Raw genomic sequence first — 24,488 nt, 5'->3', positions numbered from 1 at the left:
TACTCACACCTTGGTTTTTTTGAACCAAGATGTGAGTTGGTTCTTTTGACACACTGTTTTGTCTGTGTACGCATTCTATGAGATATGTTTTGAACCTGTAAAAAAAAAAGTGTATGCTAATAATCAGCAAAGTGTTCCTCGATCTTCCTGATAGATTGGAAGGAGTTTTTTGTTTTTTTTGTGAGGAAGATGAGCCCTGAGCTAACCTCCATGCCAGTCCTCCTCTTTTTGTTGAGGAAGACTGGCCCTGAGCTATCATCTGTGCTCATCTTCTTCTACTTTATGTGGGACGCTGCCTCAGCATGGCCGGACAAGCAGTGCATCGGTGCGCGCCCGGGTTCCGAACCTGGGGCGCCAGCAGTGGAGCGCGCGCACTTAACCGCTATGCCCTGGGGCCGGCCCCCTGGAAGGAGTTCTAAAAGCAGCCAACTGTACATTCACTTATTTACAGCTGAGGCCAAGAGGAACGTTTTCAGTGTTGTAGATGTTTCCAGGGACCTTCCTTTGCATGGAAGCGGAAAGTTTTCTGTGTTAGCTGTAAATAAACTGAGAGAGAAAGAATTTCAGAGGTAAAGAAGATGAAAGAAGGATTTTATAGTTATTACTTTAAAAACAGTGCTTTTCAACTGTGGACACACATTGAAATCACCTGAGATGCTTTTATAAAATACAGATACTGGGGGCTGGCCTGGTGGTGTAGTGGTTAAGTTTGTGATCTCTGCTTCGGTGGCCTGGGGTTCACAGGTTCAGATCCCAGGTACCCACTGACGCACCACTTATCAAGCCATGCTGTGGCAGGTGTCCCACATATAAAATAGAGAAAGATGGGCACGGATGTTAGCCCAGGGTCAATCTCCCTCAGGAAAACGAGGAGGATTGGCAACAGATGTTAGCTTGGGGCTAATCTTTCTCACCAAAAAAAAAAAAAATACAGATACCTAGTAGTAGCACACCACCACCACCATCAACAACCACAAATAGTTTTGAACCTACAACTTTGAATACAGTAATAAAGTAATTGGAATGGTCAAGTATTTAATACTTATTTTAGCTAACCTGTTAGTTTTGAGTTAGTTTCTTTTTTTTTTTTTTGTGAGGAAGATAAGCCCTGAGCTAACATCTGCCAATCCTTATCTTTTTGCTGGGGAAGACTGGCTCTGGGCTAAGATCCATGCCCATCTTCCTCCACCTTATATGGGGTGCTGCCACAGCATGGCTTGACAAGCGGTGCATCGGTGTGCGCCCAGGATCCGAACCAGCGAACCCCCGGCTGCTGCAGCGGAGCGTGTGCACTTAAGCGCTTGCGCCACCGGGCCGGCCCCTGGGTTAGTTTCTTAATATGTGTTTATTTGAATTGAAGTATCGTGTGTAATCAACGTGTTAAGCTTGGGTCCAGTTCATAGGACGTGAAGCTTAATTTAATTATTTGATTCATTATAAAGATTTATAGTTGTCTTCTTGTTTTGATGAAATACTGTTGGTTATATCTGTGATTTTTTTGGGGTGTCAAAAGCAATTTCTAATGGAAGCACAGTTCCACTAATAAAATAGGATTCTTTTTAGTTTTCCTGAAATATGTGCTGCAAAAAGAGAATGCTACCTATATCCATGTTTAGAAGTGAAGTTGGAGGCAAGGATTTGGGCAGCAATTAGGCATTTTACCACATGTGCCTGCATACCATGCTTCTGTCCTTCAAGGCTAAGTCAACTTAATATGTTAGTGCTAAGCTCTCCTTAGTACTATGAGACTAGTTTTCTATAAATATAGGCTCATTGCCTTATGCAAGTAGAATTCTCACTGACCTTGTTGAAGTTTTGGAGGGTTGCATGTGAGGCACTGATCGCATACATGGATGGGGATTTGTAGACCTTAGGGAACGTTCTAAGGGATGAGATAGAGGGATCAAAAACCACATTTACATGCTCAAACTATGCTGGTACCTTTATTTTTTGTAAGAGTTGGAGAAATGTATGTAAGAGGGCTAATAGCTTAGGATGTTTTCAGGTGAAAAGTGTTGTTCATTTAGAAGGATTTTATTTCAGGTCTTTTGCATTGAAATAACTGGTTATAAATATTATTCATTAGGAGCTCAAATAGGGACTGGCCCGGTGGCGCAGTGGTTAAGTGTGCACGCTCCACTCTGGTGGCCTGCGGTCCCTAGGTTCGGATCCCGGGAGTGTGCACTGATGCACTGCTTGTCAAGCCGTGCTGTGGTGGCGTCCCATATAAAGTGGAGGAAGATGGGCACGGGTGTTAGCCCAGGGCCAATCTTCCTCGGCAAAAAGAGGAGGATTGGCAACAGATGTTAACTCAGTGCTAATCTTCCTCACAAAAAAAAAAACAAAAACAGGAGCTCAAATAATGTCACTGCTTAGCTTTCAATCAAACATGACCATTTTATAGAAATATTTATTCACTATATTTTCACATAGATTTTAACAGCCTATATGTAGATAAGTTACCAGCCCACATCCTTTTTGTTTAAAACCAATCTGCCCTCTTCCTGTGATATTATGGCTAATAAATATAATGATGTGGGCCTTCTTTATTTACTTGGTTGGGATATTTGCAAGTGGGAATGTAACATTCTGATTTTCAACAGCTTCAGTTGACTGGCGTCCCACAGCACCAAACCCAAAGGACACAGGCCTCATGTTTTATTTCTTCTACCTTCGCTGCCTTTTGCTTTGCAAAGTTCTGACTGAGTCAGGCTCCAAGGGAAGGTGGGCTGATACTGGACCCATGATCCTGTGCCCCAAACGATAGATGGGATGGAATAATGGAGGCTGTTGACTAGGGAGGAATGAGCTACTTTGGCCAATTATAAAGAATCAAACAAATAAATAAAGAACCAGCCCTTGAAATCATGATGATGGTGAGGGGAGTTGTGTGTGTGTGTGCATGTGTGTACATGTGTGCGTGTGCATATGATGGAGGGGGGCTGTGGCTAAAATGTATATGCCTCCCATTGACTGTTCTTTAGACACAATAAGAATCTTTGTCTCTTCATTTGAACTTGCGTCCTCCCTCTACTGTTGAATTCTATGTCTGTTTTTCCATTACTTGTTGCACTTATAAATTTTAAAATTGAGTATGAACGCCTTGGAGGTGGGAGTAGTCATTTTCCCCAGCTTATTGATGAAAATATATAGGAGGAGACTGGGAGATGGTAATAGAAAAGGGATATGGGGAAAATGACTAATGCTAAAAAGGACAGAGAAGGACAATGCAGAGAGAAATACAGCCACCAAGTGGATTGAACACTTAGCTGGTCACTACATTATTTTCTTGGGTGAGAAACATATTCTGACAATGAGCTTAATTTTAAGAGTTGTTCAGAGCAGTGGAATCTGACCTTATGGAATCTTATCAAGCTATCATAATTGGATCAGTTATTCTCCCCTTTAAACAGATACTAACATTGGATGGATGGGTTGTTGTGGTGATGACCTTCATAGTATTACATAACCACTTATTGATTCCTCATTATTTATGGTTAGGATTCTATGGGATCCCTCTCCTGGGGGCAGGGATGGCCTGTGCAGGCCAGAGGTTTCCATGGGAAGAGAGATGACACAAGCATCCACTGCCTGGTCTGCTTTGGGATTCAGAGACGATCTTTAATTTTTCTGATTTACATTTATTTCTAAATCTCTATAATTTGTTTTTTTCTTCAATCTAAGTTACTAAGTGTTTAGATTTTCAGATGGCTTGGATTTGGGAGGTGGGTAACTTTGAGTTGTTAAAATCTATTGTTATTGCATTGTGGTCAAAATGTATTGCTTGTCTGATTTCTTTTTTGTCACTTATGAGATTTTTTTTTTTTAGTTTTATTTATTCATTTATTTTTTCCCCCAAAGCCCCAGTAGATAGTTGTATGTCATAGCTGCACATCCTTCTAGTTGCTGCATGTGGGATGCGGCCTCAGCATGGCCGGAGAAGTGGTGCGTCGGTGCGCGCCCGGGATCCGAACCCGGGCCGCCAGCAGTGGAGCGCGCGCACTTAACCGCTAAGCCACGGGGCCGGCCCTGTGAGATTTTCTTTATGGCCTAGTACATGATACTTTTTATAAATGTTTCTTTAAAAAGAATATTTGTGTCTGCTTCTGAGACTGGTTCCATAGACATTAAATTTATATCACTGAAACCGTCTGCACTCCTCAGAGAGTGTTCCTTCTCTGATCCTGGCCTGTCCTACCTTTCATATTCTACCTTTTCATATCCCAGTGGGACTAGGGAGATGAGGGCGAGGAGGTTGGGAGCAGCATAGCTATGTGGGACAGTCTGAGGGCCAAACATTATAGGAAGAGCCCTTTGCTTGGACTGTTGCTAGTTGGGTCATCCTTTAGCATGAATGAAAAAAATAAATTTAAAAAAATTTTTGCTATAAAGGAATTGGCTCTTTGAGGAAACCCTCCTTTCTTTTGGTCGGTCTTAACTGCATAAGTTTTTTAATTTCAGGAAAGGAGATCGTTTAGAAGAGTTTAGTCTGTGATAAAGGATAAAGCAAAGCTTGTTGCTATATGTGTTAATCTCTGGGGAATGGGCTAGAGGGGTTCACCATGATCCTTTATGAATGGGGCATATTGGAAATTAATTTGTTGATTTCTTTTTGCATTCTTCCTCTTTTCTCTTTGCACATACCCTGTTTTATGGGAAATGGTATTACTCTTGCCTTTGACTGAGTTTGAATGTTGCGTGGTAGTGAAGAGTTCAGGCTCTGAAGTCAGTATGCCTGGGTTTGAATTCTGTCTCCACTGCTTGTTATCTCTAAGACTCTGGGCAGGTCACTGACTCTCTCTGTGTCTTGGTTTTCTCATCTGTTAAATTGGAAATAGTACCTACTGCATAGTGTTGTTGTTGGGATTAAATAAGATATAATATATGTAAAGTGCTTAGAATAGTACCCAATAAATACACGCACTAGTACTCAATAAATGTAAGCTATTATCATTATTCTGTTGGGCAGGTGGATAGCCTGCTTCACATTTGTCCATGACGTTTTATCAATTTGGATAAATAAAGAATAAATTTCAACTGCCTAACATTATTAAAAAAAGGATTAAATGTGAACTGCCTGGATTTTTTTAAATAGCCAAATATATTGCTCTCTGGAGGATTATTGCAGTGACCACCAAGATTAATTGTTGTTGTTACTGCTTAAGTGACCCTTTGCTTTTTGGAGGAAAGGCTGTCATTTATAGATGCTTTCATAATTCATGTATGCTGAATTAAGGAGTTCTCCATGTAGAGCGTCTGATTTTTAAGCTTTATTAAAGTTATTATGTCAAAAATTGGATTAATTAAAATTTCTCCTGAAGATTTTAGCTTTACTGTTACGTTAATAAGCCTTTTCTTGTTCCCTCTGCATCATCAAAACTCCCGTTCAGCTTCAAGGTATGGGGTCTGATTTAGAACTTAGAAGACTTAAGTAATTAACCATGATGGTCCTGTGCATGTAATTAGCTTTTGGTTAAGCATGTATAGTCATATTCATAAGCAGCTTTGTTTACTTTTTGTTTGTTTATGGATTTATTTTAAATACCTGAAGCAGGTAGCAAGTAAAGAGAAAGCTTGGTCTGACTATAAGAAATGTAGTTCTTATAGTCTAAAGCCAGATATTTTGAAAGTGATTAAGTCTAGGGGCATAGAATAAGACATATTTCTTGGCTTAACTCAAATCCCAAAGTCTTTGACTGTAAGTTACATTAGGCTTTAGGCGACCTATGGGGGTGGTGGTGGGAGGGGAAACTCATTGGTTAAGAATAATTTCTAAATTTACAACTTGTTTTTGCTGAGAGTTGCAGTGACGCTATATACCTTCAAAAATATTGACTACTTCTTGTTCCCTTATATCTGGTGGAGAAATCCTGTATTTTCAGATATCTTGTCCACTCTCATCTAGGGCTTATTCTCAAGTCGATGTCAGGAGGCAGTGCTCTAGAGGTATTATCCGTGAGGCCTTGGGTATTTGGGCTAGCACCGGGGTTGCGGGATGTGAGGAGGGGAAGAGGGTTGTGGAGAGGAGTCATGTGGATCCTGTGAATAGGAATCTAGCCCTCACTCCCCTCTGCTGGGGCTGCTAGTGGCCATAAGGTGGGTGCTGTTAGCTGTTGCACTTACCTCCAGGAAGCAAGTGCCCCACGCTGTGAGGCCTCTGCAAAGCGTTTACTGGGAGCCTGGCAACTGAGGCTGGTTGCAAGTGACTGGCCAAACATTGTTAAAAGTCCTTCTTGAATAGTACAAAGGGAGTGTGGGAATGTGGTTAGAGACCCAGGTGCTGTGCCCAGCTCCATAACTCATTCATTGTGGGACCTCAATGATTGTCTCTAATTTGCTTGTTGAAAAATGGAGAATAATGGTAACATAATACCACCTGCTTACCTCTAAGAGTGTTCTGAGGATTAATGAGTTAATTGCCTTGAGTGAAGGCAGCAGGCATAATTTCATTCCCTTTCTAGGAAAGCTCCAGTTTGGGGGAGTAAAACAGTGGAAGGAAGATAGGAGTGGAATGGGCTATCTACAACTTAGTTGGTGTGTTTCAAGTCCAACTATAGATCAGATTTCCGTTCTAGCTGGGGAATTTTAACCTAAAATTTCTACATATTTTTTAGAAACGACACAATACCAAATGTCTGACCTGCTGTTTGTGGGAAAAGAACAGATGTTTATTCTGAGAACATATTAATGAAGATGTTAGTGGTTTTTTCTCACCATAAGGGAAGAAGATGGGTCAAAAGAGAGAACATAGATTTAAGTGGTTTGCTCTTATCGTCCATTACTGATGTGCTCTTTTTGAGAGAGTTGGTATTGCTTCATTTTGTTGATTTTCCATGTTTCTTTGACAAAGAAACTTCATAGATATCAAGCCAAAACAACACAAAAAATATAAACACATACACACAACAGTTGCTTTAAATACCAAGGATGTCAGCATGAAATTAAAATGAATCGACTGACATTTCTGCTTTGAAATTTTTTAGTAAAACTAATTTAAACCAACAGTGAAAACTTCTGTCTTTACCTTATAATGGGAAGTTTGACCTTTTTCAGTGTTTTTCGCTTAAGGGTGTTGACATTGAGGTGTTTTTGGTTAAAATTTGCTACAACTTTCTAATGGCTCTTGGGATTTTGGTTAATATTTGGTTGTGGAACAGCAAATGCTGTCAATTGTGTTGGTACCATGTAGTTTCAAAGCCAAGGTCTCTGAAGTAGTGGCTACGGTATCCCCTCCCACCCATGTGTAACTGTTAAAAAGAACGCTGTTGTCATGTGAATTCTTATTTTTCTCAGCTTGTTTTTGAAGTAACTTTCACAGAGAATTCCTGTTACCTAGAAATTGATGACAGACTTACACCATTTCCTTTTTTTTTCTTAGACGTTCCATCCTCAGAGCAGCCTGAACTGTTCCTAAAGAAACTTCAGCAGTGCTGTGTCATTTTTGACTTCATGGACACGCTATCTGATCTTAAAATGAAAGAATACAAGCGCTCCACTCTTAATGAACTGGTGGACTACATTACAATAAGCAGAGGCTGTTTGACAGAGCAGACTTACCCTGAAGTAGTTAGAATGGTGAGTTTCTTTTTTTCGCCGCGGACACTTTTAAGCACCTTCCATAGGGACTCACAGGTGTATTTATTGCAGAGTCAGGTCACTGGAGGTCACCTCCACAAATAAAAGCCAACCTTCTGAGAGCTAAGCAAAAGTAGTCAGCACAATACAGAATTTGAAGAGCATGATTTCATGAGAATGAAATCCAGAACTTTTCACCTATGACAGTATTGGAGGAATCAATGACCTCAAAATGTGAAGCCAAGATTGCTAGGGTATTATTGGATTTCTGGCATTGAGAAAAGAAAAGACACAGGAGAATCAACAGAAGTGTTAGATCTGTGTTTGAAAAATAATCAAGCCTGTTGGATATCTTGATTTTTTTTTTCTCCCTATTCATTATGGTATATTAGAAATGGCTTTAAGCTTAATAAAATTGTGATTTGTAGAATCTAACTAAAGCCTCTCTTGGCTTTATAAACTAATCATTCTCTTTATAATCTGAAAATCCGGGGTGATGTCTTTCATTATTTTTGAACAGCGTCTTATACTTTGTGTGGTGATTAGGAGTTATGAGAAGAGACGTTATTAGCATAATGTAAGTAATTATGTTCTTATTGTGTCAATAATTATATTAGTTTTTCAAAAACCAAGCCAAAATATGGCTTTCTGTTAGATTTCTGTGGGAGGGTTGCCTTCCTTTGCATCCTAGAAGATCTGGATCTAGAGAGCACATGCTATTTGGAAGAGGTGGGGCTGGTCCACTAACTCCTGAAATTGTGCTGCAGAGATCCAGAAGGGTCAGTGCATCACTGGCAAGCCCACTGGGGAATTTGGCCCACCTTCTGTGTACTGCTGAAGATCTGTCTAGCTTTTCCATTTAACTCTTATGATTTGTATTCAACAAATGTAGAAAAGAGACATCTATGATGGAGTATATATGGTTAACAATGAACAGTTCAGATTTGGGAAGGGACCTGAATTATCACAACTTGAGAAACTGTGACTGATACATGAAGGTCATTTGAAAATAACGTCCAGTATATTGCTCAGATACATATCTGAGTGTATATTGCATTTGTTGTTAATTTACAGGAATGTAGTGCTAGAGTATTTTGGAGGTTAACTGTTAACACTGTGGCTCTTGAGCAGTGGTTCTCAACCAGGGGCGATTTTGCCTCCCAGGGCACTTTAGCAATGTCTAGAGACGTTTTTTGGTAGTCACAACCAGGAGTGGGAGGGGGCTGCTACCAGCATCTGGTGGGTAGAGGCCAGGAATGCTGTTAAACGTCTTTTGATGCACAGGACAGCCCCTATAACAGAGATTATAGCCCCAGTGTCAATTGTCCCCTAATGTCAATACCCTTCTCTAGAGTTTGTATGCTGTCTAAACCTCTTAACCTGATACTTAGGATCCTCTCTAGTCTACCTGCCTTCTGCAGAGCATGGTCTTTTGGTTTTAACCTACCCATGTCCTCAGCCAACAGAGGTATCCACTGTTTATAACTTTCTTCTGTATCTTTCCATGGATAGTCTATGAATATGTAAGCATATACAAGCATATAAGTATAAATATTATTTTTTGTAAACACACAAATGGTGGCATACTAAATACACTCTCGGTACCTTGCTTTTTTCACTTAGCAATATATAATGTATATCAGTTCATCCCTCATTCATTTTTATAGCTGCATAGTATTTCATTGTGTGGATGTACCATAATTTATTTAACCAGTACCCTATGAATATCCTTGTACATACATCAGTTTGCCCTTGTGTGGGAACATCTGTCACATTTGTTGATTTGTTCTTTAATAGCATGCCTCTTTTCCCTGTTTCTGGACCTCCATGTATTCCCTGCCCCCAGCCTCTAATTCTAATCCTCCTCTTCTTTCAAGACCTGGCTTAAAGTGCTATCACTGTTTTCTGAAAAGCACAGAGTTTTCTCCTTTCTTTAGTTCCTCTGCTTCTTGGCAACCTACCCTTTTGGAATTTGTTCATTTGCTGCTTTTTTGTCCTTTCCCACATTTATCTGATTTTTCTAATTAGACTATAAGTACTTCTAGGCAGGAACTGTGTCCTGCACATCTCTGAGGCCTCTGTAAGGCCTCCCAGCCCAGGCCTACCTGGAGATTGTTGAACCAGTGAATGGATTCCCTCTTAAAATGTGGCCATTTCAGGCTGTCGAATTATGGTGGAGATATTGGGTGTCATTGGATTATAGTCAGTTTTTAGACCCAGTATTTGGCTTAATCCAAAAATTGAACCAGCTTGGTCCTAAACCAGCTTTAGTCTCTTAAAGGAGACCATTTTCTCTTCTCACTTACCAACTTCCTCATGCTCCCCCCCCAAGCAAAACAATTTAAAAAAGGACTCCTGTCATTTGTGTGTGAATGTTGTGTTTTAAAATATTCTTGAGGCCTACGTCAGGAGGTGTTGGATCTGCAGCATGCACACTAGTCTAGGGCATTAGAAAATTAACTTTCTAGATGGTAGTTTAGGGTTCTCAGAGGTGTAATTTATTTTTCGTATCTTGTAATTTGTGAAATTGCTAACTACTGATTTCACATGGTTCTTAGACAATGTGGAGCATTTACAGAGAAGAAGGTAGCATGGTAGAGTAGAAAGAGATGGGACTAGGGAACCACACAAACCCGGGCTCAAGAGCCAGCTCTGGCCGTCCTTGCTCCATCACCTTGGATGGAGCCCTCCGTCTTTGGGGCCCGCAGTTTTCATGTGGTGCTAAGAGGTACTCAGCATCAGGGAAGGGTGACCATAGTCCCTCCTACCCTGCTCCATAAATAGTCCACCCAAGGAAAATTGTTGTGCTTTGTTTGTACATCAAGGTTCTCACCACCTCAGATACACATACAATCTAGTAAACAGGGTGCTTACTGCACAGTAAGGAGGGTTGGAACCAAGTCCCTACTTGGTGCTCTCTACTCCCTTCCTTTTTGCCACCTGTGAGCCCCTTGTATATAGAAATTCTGGTGCTGCCACTGCTCACTTTCCTCATCTGTATTGTCCTTGCCTTTTGGGTATTTTGTGAGGATTGGCAATGATGTAGCTAAAGCTCTCAGACCAGTCCCTAACACATGTCAGGCATTCAATAATATTATTATTATATTTTGATGATTTTGTTATCAGATAGCTGATTTTACAGTCATTGGTAGAACCCAGAGTTCCTCTTTGTGGACTTAAAATGCTGTATCAGCAGGCTGGCCCTATGGTGTGGTGGTTAAGTCAGGCGTGCTCCGCTTCGGTGGCCTGGGTTCACAGGTTTGGATCCCAGGCTCAGAGCTACACCACTCATCAGGCTGTGCTGTAGCGGCGACCCACATACAAAATAGAGGAAGACTGGTGCAGATATTAGCTCAGGGCTAATCTTCCTCAAGCAAAAGAGGAGGAAGATTGGCAACAAATGTTAGCTCAGAGTGAATCTTCCTCACCAAAAAAAAAAAAGGCTCTATTAGCTAGATGTGTTGTATCCTCTGTCATTCTGAAATGCTGTAATTCCAATCGTGCCTGCTGAACAGTCACTGTCTCCACCTATTCCTCTTTCTTAATACTGTAAAATGAAACTGCGTCACTAGGCTTAGTGAGGGAAGTGGTAGTGCTTTTAATGAAATATCGATGAAGCGATAACTAGGTTTTACAAACCGGGATGAGTGATGACTTCTGATGGCGTGTTCTGGTGTTAGCATTATTACCAAAAGCCTTTGATCCAACCTGATGGGACCTATACTTTGAGAGTTGCTATTCCTGTTAGGGGACAAAAAGAGTGACAGATGAAAGTAATCTATAGTTGTGGAAACCATTTTTAGCATTTGAATGAAGTCTGGATACCACCTACAGACTGCTAGAATTAAGAAATTATGTGTAAACAAAACAAAACAATACAGCATCTAACTTACCCACGGAAGGGTAGTGTGGAGTAGTGGAAAAAGCCCCAGGCAGAGAACGTGGAAGTCACTGTCCTTATTTCTCATCTTCCACTTAACTAGTGGTGAGATCTTGGGTAAGTAATTTCCTCTCTAAGGCCCATTTCTCCTGTTGTAAGTGGAGGGAGTTGATGATGGTCTCTCTCTCACATCCTTCCAGCTCTGAAAACGACCAACTATTTTGGTGAACACTGTCTAAGAAATTTAGAATGGATTCTGCCATTCTTAAAGTTTACAAACCATTGTCCAAAGTAGTTGCTTAGGTAAGTGGTTTCTCTCGTGTATTTCTCATGGGGCCTGTTAGTTCCCTTAGGCTTTGGTACATTCTGCTCTGTATCATCTCAAGTGTCAGGCTTCTGTCCTTGAGGCAGTGTTTTTACCACATTATGCTAATGTTTTCTTTTTGGTTCTGTTGCCATGCATCCATTTGAAAGATTTCTTAGAATTTCTGACTCTCCCAGTGATCTTGTGTTAATGTTTTTTACCTGAACTTGATCTCTGCATATTTTGTATTCTTTATATTTATTTGCACATCTTCCTTTTCAAAAATGTCTCTTTTGGGGATAGTTCTGATGTGAGATGAAATCTCATTGGTGAAGACATTGTTTTAGTTAACTCCAGGTAATGTTTATTGAATGACTTAGAACCACACCTTTACATTTTGATAATAAAGGCAGGAACCTGCCCTGTCACCAAACTCACAGTCAGGCAGAGAGGATACTGGTGAACAGATAATAAACATAATCTCATATGTGCATTAATAAAAGTATGAACAAGGCAAGGAGTAGAGAGAAAGGGTGATTAGTCAGAGGTGGGGGGGATGGTCAAGGAAGGCTTGATAAAGTGCGTAAAGCCTCAGCAGGGTATTAAAAGGTGAATATGTGTTTTCCAAGTGGCTGAAATAGTGTTGAAATGAAAAAGAGAATTACATGATGCAAAGGAATTTCCAAACTCCATGATATATTCAGAGAAACACAAATAGTGCTGTGATACAGCATTAAGTGTGTGTGTGTGTGTGTGTGTGTGTGTGTGTGTGTTGGGGAGTGGGAGGAGGTGAATGGTGGCAGTTGAAGATGTAGATGTGGGCCAGATCCTGAAAGAAGTTCACAAACAATGGGTAACCATTGAAAAGTTTTAAGCAGTTGAGTGACATGGTTGGATTTGTATTATAATGGCAGTGGGCCAGATAGATTGGAAGGGGGCTGAAATGGAAGGCAGAGAGGAATCGCTTAGGGGACTTGTGTCAGAAAAGTTGTGGGAGGCCTAAACCAAGCACAGGTGTGGAAGTAGACTAGGAGAGAAAAGGATGAGTCTCACTTAGGAGGTAAAATTGAAGCCACTTAGCATTTGTGTGGATGTTTGGAATGTGAGAGAGGAAGGGGTCTAGGATAGCTTTGGGAATGAGGTAGTTTGTGGTATTGCAGTATGAGAAAGGTGCAGCAGGAGGGAGAGGAGGTTTTGGGTGGGAGCTGAGGAGTTGATTTTTGGTGTGTTAGATTTGAGGTTATGGGAGACCTAGTTGTGGAAAGCTGGAGATGGAGATTGGTAATTATCAACATGGGAGCAGGACGGGAGAAAAAGAACAATGATGGACCTCCAGGTGATACCAGGGAATCCATTGTGCTTTAGTGCAGTGGTACAGGTGGGAGTTGGTGGGTTGAGGGATGCAAGAAATATGAGGCAGTTGAGATGCTGACTATGGATAATGATTGCATATACTGTGTACTGTCTTCATTAGAGTAAAATCCTGTCATTTCTCTCCTGCAGAAAGCATACCTTGTCGCTCTGGTTGTTTGCTCTTATTTCCATATTTTGTCTCTATGACTTGGCTTTTTTGGTTTCCAAGTCTGCCCCACTCCTAATCTGTGGTTCAATCTCTATATACCTCAAATTGTAGAATACGTGATTTTCTGAAGCTAATGTAGTTTTAAGGTAAAATACGTTGAACAATTTTTTCTTCTTTTCTATTGCAGTCTTTCCTTTGGTCCTTTCTGTTGTTTCTTGGCTACCATTAGCTTTGTTTTTCCACACTCTCAAATTATACTCTGTCGTTTGGTTATCTAAGTGCTTTGTCTTTCATACGTTCTTTGATTTAACTGGAAATCAGAGCTCCGGTTAGCCTCTTAATAGAATAATACGGTTTTGTAGAAAATTATAAAGTTGCAATTAAAGGTCTCAGAGTCTGCCCACACAGACTCTCAGGAGTGCTTTGTTAACTCCACTACTAACTCCACTATGTACCCTATTGGCTTGAAGGACAGAGAGTTTCTTTTTATAAAATAACAACTATCTAAAAGTAGCCTTGGGAACAATAACTGCCAGGGGGAAATATGAAATTTCCATTTTTCATCTTCCTGCATCTGATAAGGAGTAGAAGTATACATCCTGGCCAGAATTTGCCTTGGAGGTGACTCTTCAGACCCAAAGGAGATAAGATCTGTAGGTGTGAGCCATTGGGGGGGGCGGAGGTGGGCTGCTTACACGATTGGAAATATAAATAATGGAAGAGAATTGAGTGATATCTGGGAATGGCATTTAGGAACTGAAGTTATTGGTAAATTTTGAGGATAGGATAAGTCTAGAAGATAGGACCTGAGAATTAAATTAATTAAAAATAAAGAATTCCTTGGTACTTAGGGAAGAATGTAAGGTTATGATAATGAAGATTGCCAGAAGACATTTTTAGGATGAGATCAGGAAGAATTCACTGCTCAAGGTGAGGAGCAGATTATAACATTTATAATTTATCAGAGGGTAGAAAAACTGGCAGGCACTTTGTCTTTTCCTTAATTACCTTTTTAAACTATCACATTATGCTCCTTTAGTTAATGCTCATGTAACAATATTCGTTTAGCATCTCAGGGTGTCTATGGATTGGTTTCATGGGGTCAATGGACCCACTGATGTTGACTGCAAAATTTTGTGTGTTTTGTGGGAGAAGATCTGTAGCTTTTGATTAAATTTTCAAAGACATATCTTACTTTGAAATGCCTTAAGCTTGATTTTTACCATGTGTGCAGTGCTCTGCTAGATGATGCTCTGTTGGAAAATATAAGATGAGATTGGAAAGGAGCAGGATCTTCCCATTTATGGCGGTTAACTAAAGATGAAAAATGAAGTTGTTAGAATGATTTCACCAATAAAACCATCTGGGCCTGGAGTTTTCTTTGTGGGAAGGTTTCTGGTAGTGAATTCAATTTCTTAAATACATGTCTGAGTCTTCAGATTTTCTGTTTCATCTTGTGTCATCTTTGCTAGGTTGTTATAATAGTTTACAATTTAGAGTTGTAGTCAAATGCTTAATCCTTAGAGGTTCTTCACAAAGGTGTGTACTAATGAAAGAAGGTCACCAACACCTGTACACCTTTCATTGTTGGCAGCATAATAATCTGCAGCATCTACAGTATATGAGTTAATTCAGTCTTCATAACAACCCTGTGAGGTAGGTAGTATTATTATATATATTATTTTATAGAGGATGTAAAGGAAGTAGAGAGAGGTTAAGAAACTTGCCCAAGAAACACCTGGGTAACTGGCAGAGCTGAGATTCAAATCCAGGTTGTCTAGCTCCAGAGCCATACTCATAACTGCTGTGCCTAATGCTTTCCTAGAATCATTCTTTCCAATGGGAGTGAGGCCTGCAACCCCCTAAGATTGGACTCTTGCCTCTGTACTGTGTTGTTTTCCTTGAGCTCTTCTAAATAGGTAATAAGGTCTCTGATTCGCTCATCCTTGTATCTTTTGCTGCTTCTAACAAAGTGTCAGGGTTAAATGTTCATTTTTTGCTTGAGAAACAGCTTCCGTTTCACTCCCCCTCCCCCCACCACCTCACTACCCTATATAATAACTACATTGCCTTTGCGTTATTCTTGAATTAACAGTGCTGCTTACCCTTTTCTCCTGCCCCACCACTCCCTCCATGTAAGAGTGCATGGTGATGGTGGGTGAGGAGGAGCTCAGGAGGAGGGCTGTGTAGTTCAGAACTCTCCTCTGTTCCACCCAAACTACAGTCCTTGAGATGATCCTGTCCCCTAAGTTCATGTCCTCTCATGCTTCTTCTGTCTGTCTGTCCCACCATTGGAAGCAGGCAAGCTCTGTCGGCAGCCAAGACAACCGTAAGTTGCTTGGTTAGCCTGGATTTGGAGCAAGGGAGGTCAATGATTGGAACATCCCTCCATCTCCATGATGGCCCCTAATCTTTGGAAGCACTTACGTGTGTACAGCCCGCTTTTCCTTTTCGTTGTCCTTCACGAGTCAGTGGTATAGACAGATAGACCTGGCCCAGTCCTGCTGTTTACTTAGCTGTGTGATCTTGGAAGTGTATTAACCCTCTTAAGCTTTTTACCCCACTGTAACTTTATAGGGTTGTTGTGATGTCGTGGTTGTTATTATTATTCATGGTCCCACCTCTGCCACCTCTGCTAGACTTACCTTTTTCTTTAGGTAGATTAATTTTCCAGTTACAATGAAGTCTTGCTAGCCTGAGTGCTTTTTTTTAAATCTCTTTAAGGTGACTTTCCATATCTTTTCTCTATTTTAAATTTTAATTCTCTCTGGGAAATTTTATTTTCAAGTCTTTTTTCTTTTTCTTTTTTGGAGGACCCTGTAAATCTTCTTGTGTCCGTGTGTGTATAATTATATATACATGTGTATATATACTGCCATTAGTTCACCTAAATAAAATTTTTCCTGATAATACTTGCATATTCATGTTCGTACTGTATTAATAATTTACCATTTCTCTCCTGCAAACATTCTCTCTTAAGAAATCTGACAGGGATTTTAATGTACTTAGTTTTAATTTAAACTCCCTAAGGAGTGGATTTTTACTCAGGAAGCTTCTGAGCTACTCGTGATTGCTATTTGCTTCATTTACAAGTTGTAGTCCTTTTGTCTTAACTGCTTTACAGATTATTCAGAGTTTTCAATATACTTAAAATTGTTTGACAGCTGCGACTTGTCTAGCGCTCATCCATCCAATACTATCATCTCAGTGTAATGAGAACTCTCCCTCTCCCCTCCCCCCAAGCTGGCAGCAGAATTTTGCAGGATAAGTTACAGTACTGCATTCAAGTTTTGGTTTCTCTTTTCTCCCACCTTTTAGTTTAACCTTGAAACTGAAAATATGGTTAGAGGTGTAAGCAATACTTCTGGAAAAATCTACCAAGAAAATGAATGATAAAATGATTCGGAAATATTGCTTGTATATAGGGTATCTATAAGTGGGCCTTGGCTAATTCTAGCACGTGGTGTTAGTTTATTTGGTTCAGCCATCTGCACTGAGGAGAGAGAAATGAGAGGGATTTTTTGGTTGATTCTCTAGGGAGAAAGCTGGTTGCACCACAGTGGTGCATTATTAGCAGGAAAAAACGGAGAAAATGAGTGTCCTCATTGTGGAATTCTCAGAGACAGAAATGCTTGAGGCAAGAATTTGGCAAGAAAACAACAAGCAGGTCATTTCCAGGAGGTAGTTGGCTACCGATCAATATTAAAAGCCAAACTTGATCTGTAGATAAAAACAAGAAGAAATATGCTATCCAGTGACTTCTGCAGAGGAAGTTGCCTCTGGAAAGTGCAGATAAGATAAGGAACTTTTAGAGTAAAAATGCAATTGCAGTGATGAATAGAGAAAGGTGGGGGTTGGCTGAGTAGTGGAGAAGGGAAAACTGGAAAGACCAGAGCCTAAGGCAGCAAGCAGGTCCTGGGCAAAGAGGAGCATGGCTGTGAGGGCGAGGGGCCGCTCATTCGCAGCGAGGGTGTTTCTGAATAAAAATAGGACTGTAACTGTTTGGTAAGTTGGAGAGCAAGTTTATTTTTTAATAAAACAGATAAGCGAGCTATATTGGAGAATATGATGTTTCCTGACCCTTCAAAAATGTCGGTAACAAACACGAATGGGGCTGGGCAGATAATGTTAGGTACTAAATGGGCTGCTTTGAAGTACTGTGGAATTTCCCTTCCTGAAGAAGTTAAGGCCCTTATGAGAATAGGGTAGGGCACTCTGGAATAATGCAGGCCTCTTCCTTTTGTGGAACTTTTGCCTTTTTCTCTTAGAAGAGTTAGAAAAATTTGTTAAGCTTAGACAGTAGAGAAGGTGCTGGAAAATTGAGTTTTGTATTTGTGCTATCATCGGGTACAAAGTAGGGAGTCTGTTATGCCCTATTCTGTAAAGTAAAAGTAGTTGTTTGAGGGGTGAAATAATGGGAAGGCAATGATCTGTCTCTCTCTCTCTCTCTCTTTTTTTTTTTTGTGAGGAAGATTGGCCCTGAGCTAACATCAGTGTCCATCTTCCTCTATTTTGTATATGGGACGCCACCACAGCATGGCTTGATGAGCCATGAGTAGGTCCACGCCCGAGATGCAAACCTGCGAACTCCCAGCCACTGAAGCAGAGGGCGAGGACTTAACCGCTACACCACCGGGCCAGCTCCGGAAGGCAGTGATCTTTAAATGCACATTTAAAATGGAAGCGAACAGGGTTCGTGGTCAGTTCCTGCCCTTACAGCCCTCTCTTGGTTTCTTTCTGAAGAACTTCCTCCCGCTCTCCTGCCTTCTCCCCAACATGAGGCTCACATGCCTCAGTGAGGCCCATGAGGGAGGGCTCTCTGTCCTGCCCTGCCTGGGAGTGGCCTGTCTTACTCAGTTTATCATGAAGCAGTAGTATTGGGTAGAGAGTGATGCTAATCTGTGGTCAGATGTAGTTCAGGTGTGTTTTTGTTGTCATTATTCACCAGCTAGCTCAGGGCTTTGTTTTATTAATGAAGGGGCACAGAGACAGAGAGAGACGTACACACGGGCACAGAGTAAGGGACAATGACAGTTTCAGCAGTGTTTCCTGTTTATTTTTAGTGATTTCAAATAAGAGCACATACTCAGTAGCCAGAAATATACATCAGGAGCTTCAAGTGTTTTGTGTTTTTTTTTTAAATTCAGAATTCAAGAGGTTTAATTTTTCTTTTGGCAGTTAGCTGATTTTGAACCATAAGGTGTTCAAGCAGATGTTGGAATATATGTGTTCTCAAAAAAGCCCTGTGTTATTGTTGGTTTATAAACTTGTGCACTTTGACTCTTACAGAAATCACTTAATTTACCAATTTTAGTACCTTCCTGGGATATAGGACCCACAGTCCATGTCACACAGGGAAACGTAGCAAAACCCTAGAATCACATGGCCAGCCTGTGTGGGGCGTGAGTGCCTGACTGTGAATGGCAGCAGTACGAGGGCCTGCTCCGTATTTCTACACAGTGAGCACGATGACTATTGCAGTGTTTACACCTCTATTTTTGGATTCCAAGATTTAATATCAACAGTCTTCACTTTTGGATTCACTGCTACATTTCCAATTTTGCAGACAGTGCAATATAGTTGTCTCTGTGTGTGAAATATCATTTCCCTGTGATGGTTTTGTGTGGGCATAACACACTCTAGAGAGAATTAAGTTAACGTTATTGTCACCGTTTCAGCAGGTAAAAAGTTGCTTTTTATTTTGAGCAAAGTTTAATCTTGAAATAGAAGCCTAATGGGAGTGGAGGGTTCATGGTTGGAATTTGTGGGTAATAAGGTGGAGAGGCAGGGATGGCTCTCGATTACAGAGGTCTTGGCAAGCTAAGTAGAGGAGGTTAGGCTTAATCTTGTAGACATCAAGCAGGGAGTTGCTAAGGGTTTTGAACAGGAGGTGAAATGTAAATGATATTCTTATTTTTCTTTCTCCAGCCCCACAAAGAGTGTCTCTGCCCTTCTGCAAGCTCCTTTAAGGAGGTTTAGGCTGGCAGATTTAAGCCAGGATGGCCAATGGCAGAGGGCTGTTGTCCTAATCTAGTCAGATGGTGGCAAAAGAAGAGGAAATAGAGAAGGAATGTAAGAGAACGCCCCATCTCCTGTATTTTTTACCTGTGCTCATCAAAGAAAATTTGGAAACCAGAGACAAAAATTACTCTTAGTTTCATTATTTAAATTCAGTTGTTCACATTGTGGCTAATTTTCTCCTAGTCTATTTTTTTATGAGGTTTTTCCCTTAAATTAAAAAAAAATTTAGATCTACTTAACATGCAATACAATTTTAAGAACAGGTCTTAGGCGTTGAATGGTCAACCAGTTTAACAGTTCTAGATACTCATGTAGCCATAACTCCAGATCTAGAACATTACCATCACTCAAGAAAATTTCCTTGTGCCCTTTCCTGTTTTTCCTTATTAAAAATATTTTTTCTAATCTTACTATATGTATAATTTTGTATTCTTTTTACAAAAATTTCTTTAACTTTATGATGTAAATATGCTTTCATGTAATTAGTTATCTTTTAAAAACATCATTTTAATGGCTGCCTAATATTACATTAAGTGGATAGACCATTGTTTAATTAACTTTTCCATTTTGGGACATTTAAACTGTTTCCAAATTTCCACTATTAAAACTAACACCACCACTAGCACAAAGACACCTTGTGAAGGAATTAATATAATGACTCGTTGATAAGTTGCATAAAGCAGATAAAGGAGAGGAAGAGTTAAAGAAAATTCTAAAGGGTTAGACAGAATGTGGAAGATGAGAAGAGAATTCTCTTTTAGGGGGAGGTGGAGGTCAATGAGGATGAGATTAGTTTTGAATAGATTGAATTTGAGATCTAGTGAGATGTCAGAACTACTCTGTGTATAACTGGAAATAATGGAATTAAGGAGATCCTAGTGTCCTGGGAACAGAAGTCATAGTAGAAAAGGTGACAGAGAACTGAGTACTGAGAGAAGAGCGTCGTGTCAAGGATTCAGCTTGGCTCTACCTTGAGTTCTAGTGCGGATTTTTTTTTTGAGATTTGTGTGCTTGTTCCTTGGGTGAAATGATGACTTTGAGGCATTCATTTGACTTCTATATTCAGTATCCCAAGATGGAGAATATGCTTTACTTTCTATTTTGCTTCATATGGAGACTTGCCAATGTGGTTGGTGCTAATTCTGAGAAAGAAAACTGGTGTGGGATCTCTCACTTGACCTTGGCTAAGGTTAGAGCAGCTGCCATTTGGTTTTCTTGCAGTTCTACTGGATTCTTTCCCACTAAAAGGGGATTGACATTCGCATCAGAAAGTTAAATTACTTGAATTAGCAGAAGTTACTGGAGAATGGAACAAATAATTTAATAGGAAATAATTGCTAAGTTTTGGGTAAATGGAGGAATTCAGTGCGTGATGTGTTTACTTTACTTCCTTTACCTCCTGAAATCACACAAAAATTACTGAGAAGAAATAAAACCCACAAGAACAAAGCAAAGTGGAGAGGAGATCTCAGAATCAATACTTTGGAAACTAGAAAGCAAATGAACTGGTGGTCGCTACCTTGGCCAATCAGAGGAAGCTGAGCCCTAGGCAGCAGCAAGCAAAGTCCGGAAGTAGCCAGCTCACGCCACATTAACTCTGGGAAGGTTCAGAAAGATTCCTTTCAAAGTAAGGCGGAGTGGGGGCAAAAACGGGAGACTTGGTGGAAAGTCTCCATAAGAAGTAGCCGGAACTCCCAATCCTACCCCACTCTCCCCAAAACCAGGCAGCCGGCTGACTGCGCCTCCAAATCCCAGCAAAAGACTTAAGGTTCACTCTCTGGAGAGGCTAAACTGGAGGGAACCTGGACTCAGGGACGTTAGGCACAGCTGAGAGCAGTGGGTACCTTTCTGAAAGTAGGGGAGCACGTGGAATGGGAAGATCCTCAACCCTCTTCTCCACTCGGCTCCCAGATTCCTTACACCTCTGGTCAGGAGGTAGGTGATTCTTCTCTGGAGAATCAGACAAACCCAAGAGAAAAGACCTAGAGGCACCCAGGGAGAGTTCTTAGGGGGGGTGATAGTGGAAAGGATGGTAGTGGTAAGGAAATAGCACAGCCTGTCTCACTACAGGTGAGCCCACTACTCGGACAGCTCCCATTCTAAATATGACTGGATGTGGCATTGTAAGAGCACAGATTTGCTAGGTTTGAATCCTTTCCCTGACACTATCCTGACATTAATACTATCAGTCAGTTTGCATGATTTAGAACTTGATATAAATTACCTGGAGGGGGCTCAGTTCAAATGTCTTCTCTTTCCCTTGCATCTTTCTCTCCCCACCCTCAATCACTTTTTCTGCCTTCATGGCGTCTCTGTCATCTGATGGGCTGGTGATAGATCAGAAAGAGTGGGAAAAAAGACGAAGTCCTTTCCTTCACACACTTTCTCCCTTTTGTCTCCTTATAACTAAATGTTGATGTATTCCTCAAAACTGTACCTTGTATTTACATTTGATCTGTGTTCAAATTCTAATGATTCTCTCTTCTCCATCTGTGGTGGACAGATTCCTTTCTTCCATGTAGTTGTCAATGCTCTGATCCTTCTAGAAATTGAATTTCTAAACAGATCAAATTATTTTTAGAAACAATCAGTATATGTTAAATCCAGTTTACACCAATTGATCATAACAATTGTCAACTAAATACTGTTACCAACAGCGGCAGCAGCAATAACAACAGTGAAAACAGATTTTTTTTTAGTCTGTGTAAATCTGAACAGTGTGTATACCTAGGAGATTATGAAAGAAATGCTTGATAAGAAAATATAAGTAAAAATGGTAACATCCTTGTGAGTTAGGAAGATAGTACATGCACAAGATTTCTATTACTTTAATCTTGTCTTTTGAATTTGGCTACATATTTAAAAATTTTAATTGGGCAATATAAATTTTTAAACTTTTTTTTGTTTGTTATTCCTTTTCTTTAGCTGTTAAGCGTCTTTTATCATTTTAAGATGTTCCTTCTGCCTCATTTCAGACATTAGGTTTAATAAAATAGCTGCTATGTCCTAGAAAGCCCTGCTAATACAGATTTAAAGTGTGACAATGAATGTGTAACAATAATAGGTTGTAATCACTGACTTTAGAAATCTTTTAAATCCTCTTCTAGCTTTCCGGATGTTGTAAAACAAACCTCACAACTGTCACAAGTGCGTGTTTCTTAGTCTCAGGTAAAGAGTGCACTGTCTTTGGTTCTGGTTCGGTGAATGTTTTCTCAAAGGTATAGAGCTTTGTCCACAAAGATGGTTTTATGATAAAAATGTGGACAACCTTGCTAGAGTGGCTTGACCACACCTCTGATTCCCATTATTTTAGTCCCTGTTGCGCTGCTGACACCTGTACTTGTGACAAATAAGGGCACTGGGAGATTGTTTTGGCTCAAGGAATCATATTTAACTCTAGTGAACATGTTTGGAATAATAATTTCTGGAAATTCGTGTCTGAAAATTTTAGTTGTATTGATAATATTATGTAGCAATGACAGTTACGTATTTAATATGTTAGAAAATAAAGTTAGTCCTGCAGTGGATGGCTCGTAATCTAGGAAGTTGTCGTACTGATTTAATTAAATTTCTGTTCTTTAGAGTTAGTGCTAAGGATATGTCCTTATGTTAAAATAAGGGATTTTAATGATTTCACAAGTTCAGATAACTTTTATTTGTTTATTTTTGGTGAGGAAGATTGGCCGTGAGCTAACATCTTTGCCCATCTTCCTCTATTTTGTGTGTGGGAGGCCACCACAGCATGGCTTGATAAGTGGTGAGCAGGTCCCTCCCTGGGATTCGAACCTGCAAACCCTGGGCCCCTGAAGCAGAGCCTGTGAACTTAACCACTACGCCGCCTGGCTGGCCCCCTCAGATAACTTTTATTTTTGTTTTGTTTTTGTGAGGAAGATCAGCCCTGAGCCAACATCCATGCCAATCCTCCTCTTTTTGCTGAGGAAGACTAGCCCTGGGCCAACATCTGCGCCCATCCTTCTCTACTTTACATGGGACGCTGCCACATCATGGCTGACAAGCCGTGTGCTGGTGCGTGCCCGGGATCTGATCCTGGGCCGCCAGCAGCAGAGGGCGCGCACTCAACCGCTACGCCATGGGGCCGGCCCCTCAGATAAATTTTAAATGTCCGTGTTCATTCATATAGATGGCGAGGTTTAAAAAGAGACTTTATACCTAGTCTGATGTGAAAACTACAATAGATTTATCGTGGTGATTAAAAGATCTAGTGTGGCTTTAGAAACGAATTGCTGATTGAACAAATTGCTAGTAAATTAAATTAAGTGCTAATTGAAAGTTTAAAAATTTTACCATTTGTTTCCTAATCAAAGCATCACCTTAAAAGATGTTTATCTGCTCTGATTCTAAATGCCTTGAACATAGTTACAGATGCTTTGGTGTTTTTCTCCTTGTTTGTACTTATCAATAATTATTTATCTATAATTACTATAAAAAGGGCTGAGAGTCAGGTTTGAAAAGTCTTTTATCATTGGGACCATTAAGAATTCTTAAATTTGGTGTTACCAAAAGTAACTTGACATTATATGTATGTTGTTTATTATTTATTTCTTTTATGTTGGCGAGGTATCTTGGCAAATTTTGTTAGTATATTAGTTCTTGTTCTTAGAGTTTGAATATTTAATACAAATTTTAGCATGTTTAGAAATAGTCTTCTCTGTTCAAATGTTTGATTTAGAGATTTAAAGTAAGTCTTATGTTCACATTTTTTATTTTGGATGTAATTGTTTTTAAAAATCACATCCATGGTAAATGTTGATGAACTACTATGAGATTTTCTCATTTTCTTTCAAGATCCAGTTTTACCGTATCTACTTAAATGCATCATTTGGGCTAACACAAAATAGTATGAGAATAATGCATGATAACCTAGCTTCAACATTGCATTTATTAGGTCCTCCCTCTGGTTCTAAATCTTGATTAAATCATTTCGGTTTCTTTTCAATAGATGATGATTATGGAATGAATAAATGAATGAATAAACTGGATGAAAAAACTCAGGGATATCACTGAAATTGTTACTTGCATGAGGTCGTAATACAAATAGCGCTATACGAAAAAGGGCACTTTTTAATTTGCTTGAATGTTCTCTATGTCACATCATTCATATAGTCCTTTTTTTGTTAGAAAATTTACTTTTTAGATACAATCTCAAGAAAATTCATTCCATAGCT

The 24,488-nt window shown here is 40.0% G+C and overlaps 1 protein-coding gene across 2 annotated transcripts in view; it reads left to right on the top strand.

Moving 5' to 3' along the window:
• PPP2R5E (protein phosphatase 2 regulatory subunit B'epsilon) overlaps positions 1 to 24,488 on the top strand; it is a 140,656-nt gene that overhangs the window by 68,193 nt on the left and 47,975 nt on the right. For both annotated transcript variants that reach the window (XM_058567080.1, XM_058567079.1), the window contains exon 3: positions 7,379 to 7,575. In XM_058567080.1, the coding sequence (XP_058423063.1) occupies positions 7,379 to 7,575 (197 nt within the window). The remainder of the gene's footprint in view (positions 1 to 7,378; positions 7,576 to 24,488) is intronic.

This window comes from Diceros bicornis, chromosome 24 (assembly GCF_020826845.1).
Source record: "Diceros bicornis minor isolate mBicDic1 chromosome 24, mDicBic1.mat.cur, whole genome shotgun sequence".
Lineage (NCBI taxonomy): Eukaryota > Metazoa > Chordata > Mammalia > Perissodactyla > Rhinocerotidae > Diceros > Diceros bicornis.
This window is presented reverse-complemented; position numbering and strand designations above follow the sequence as displayed.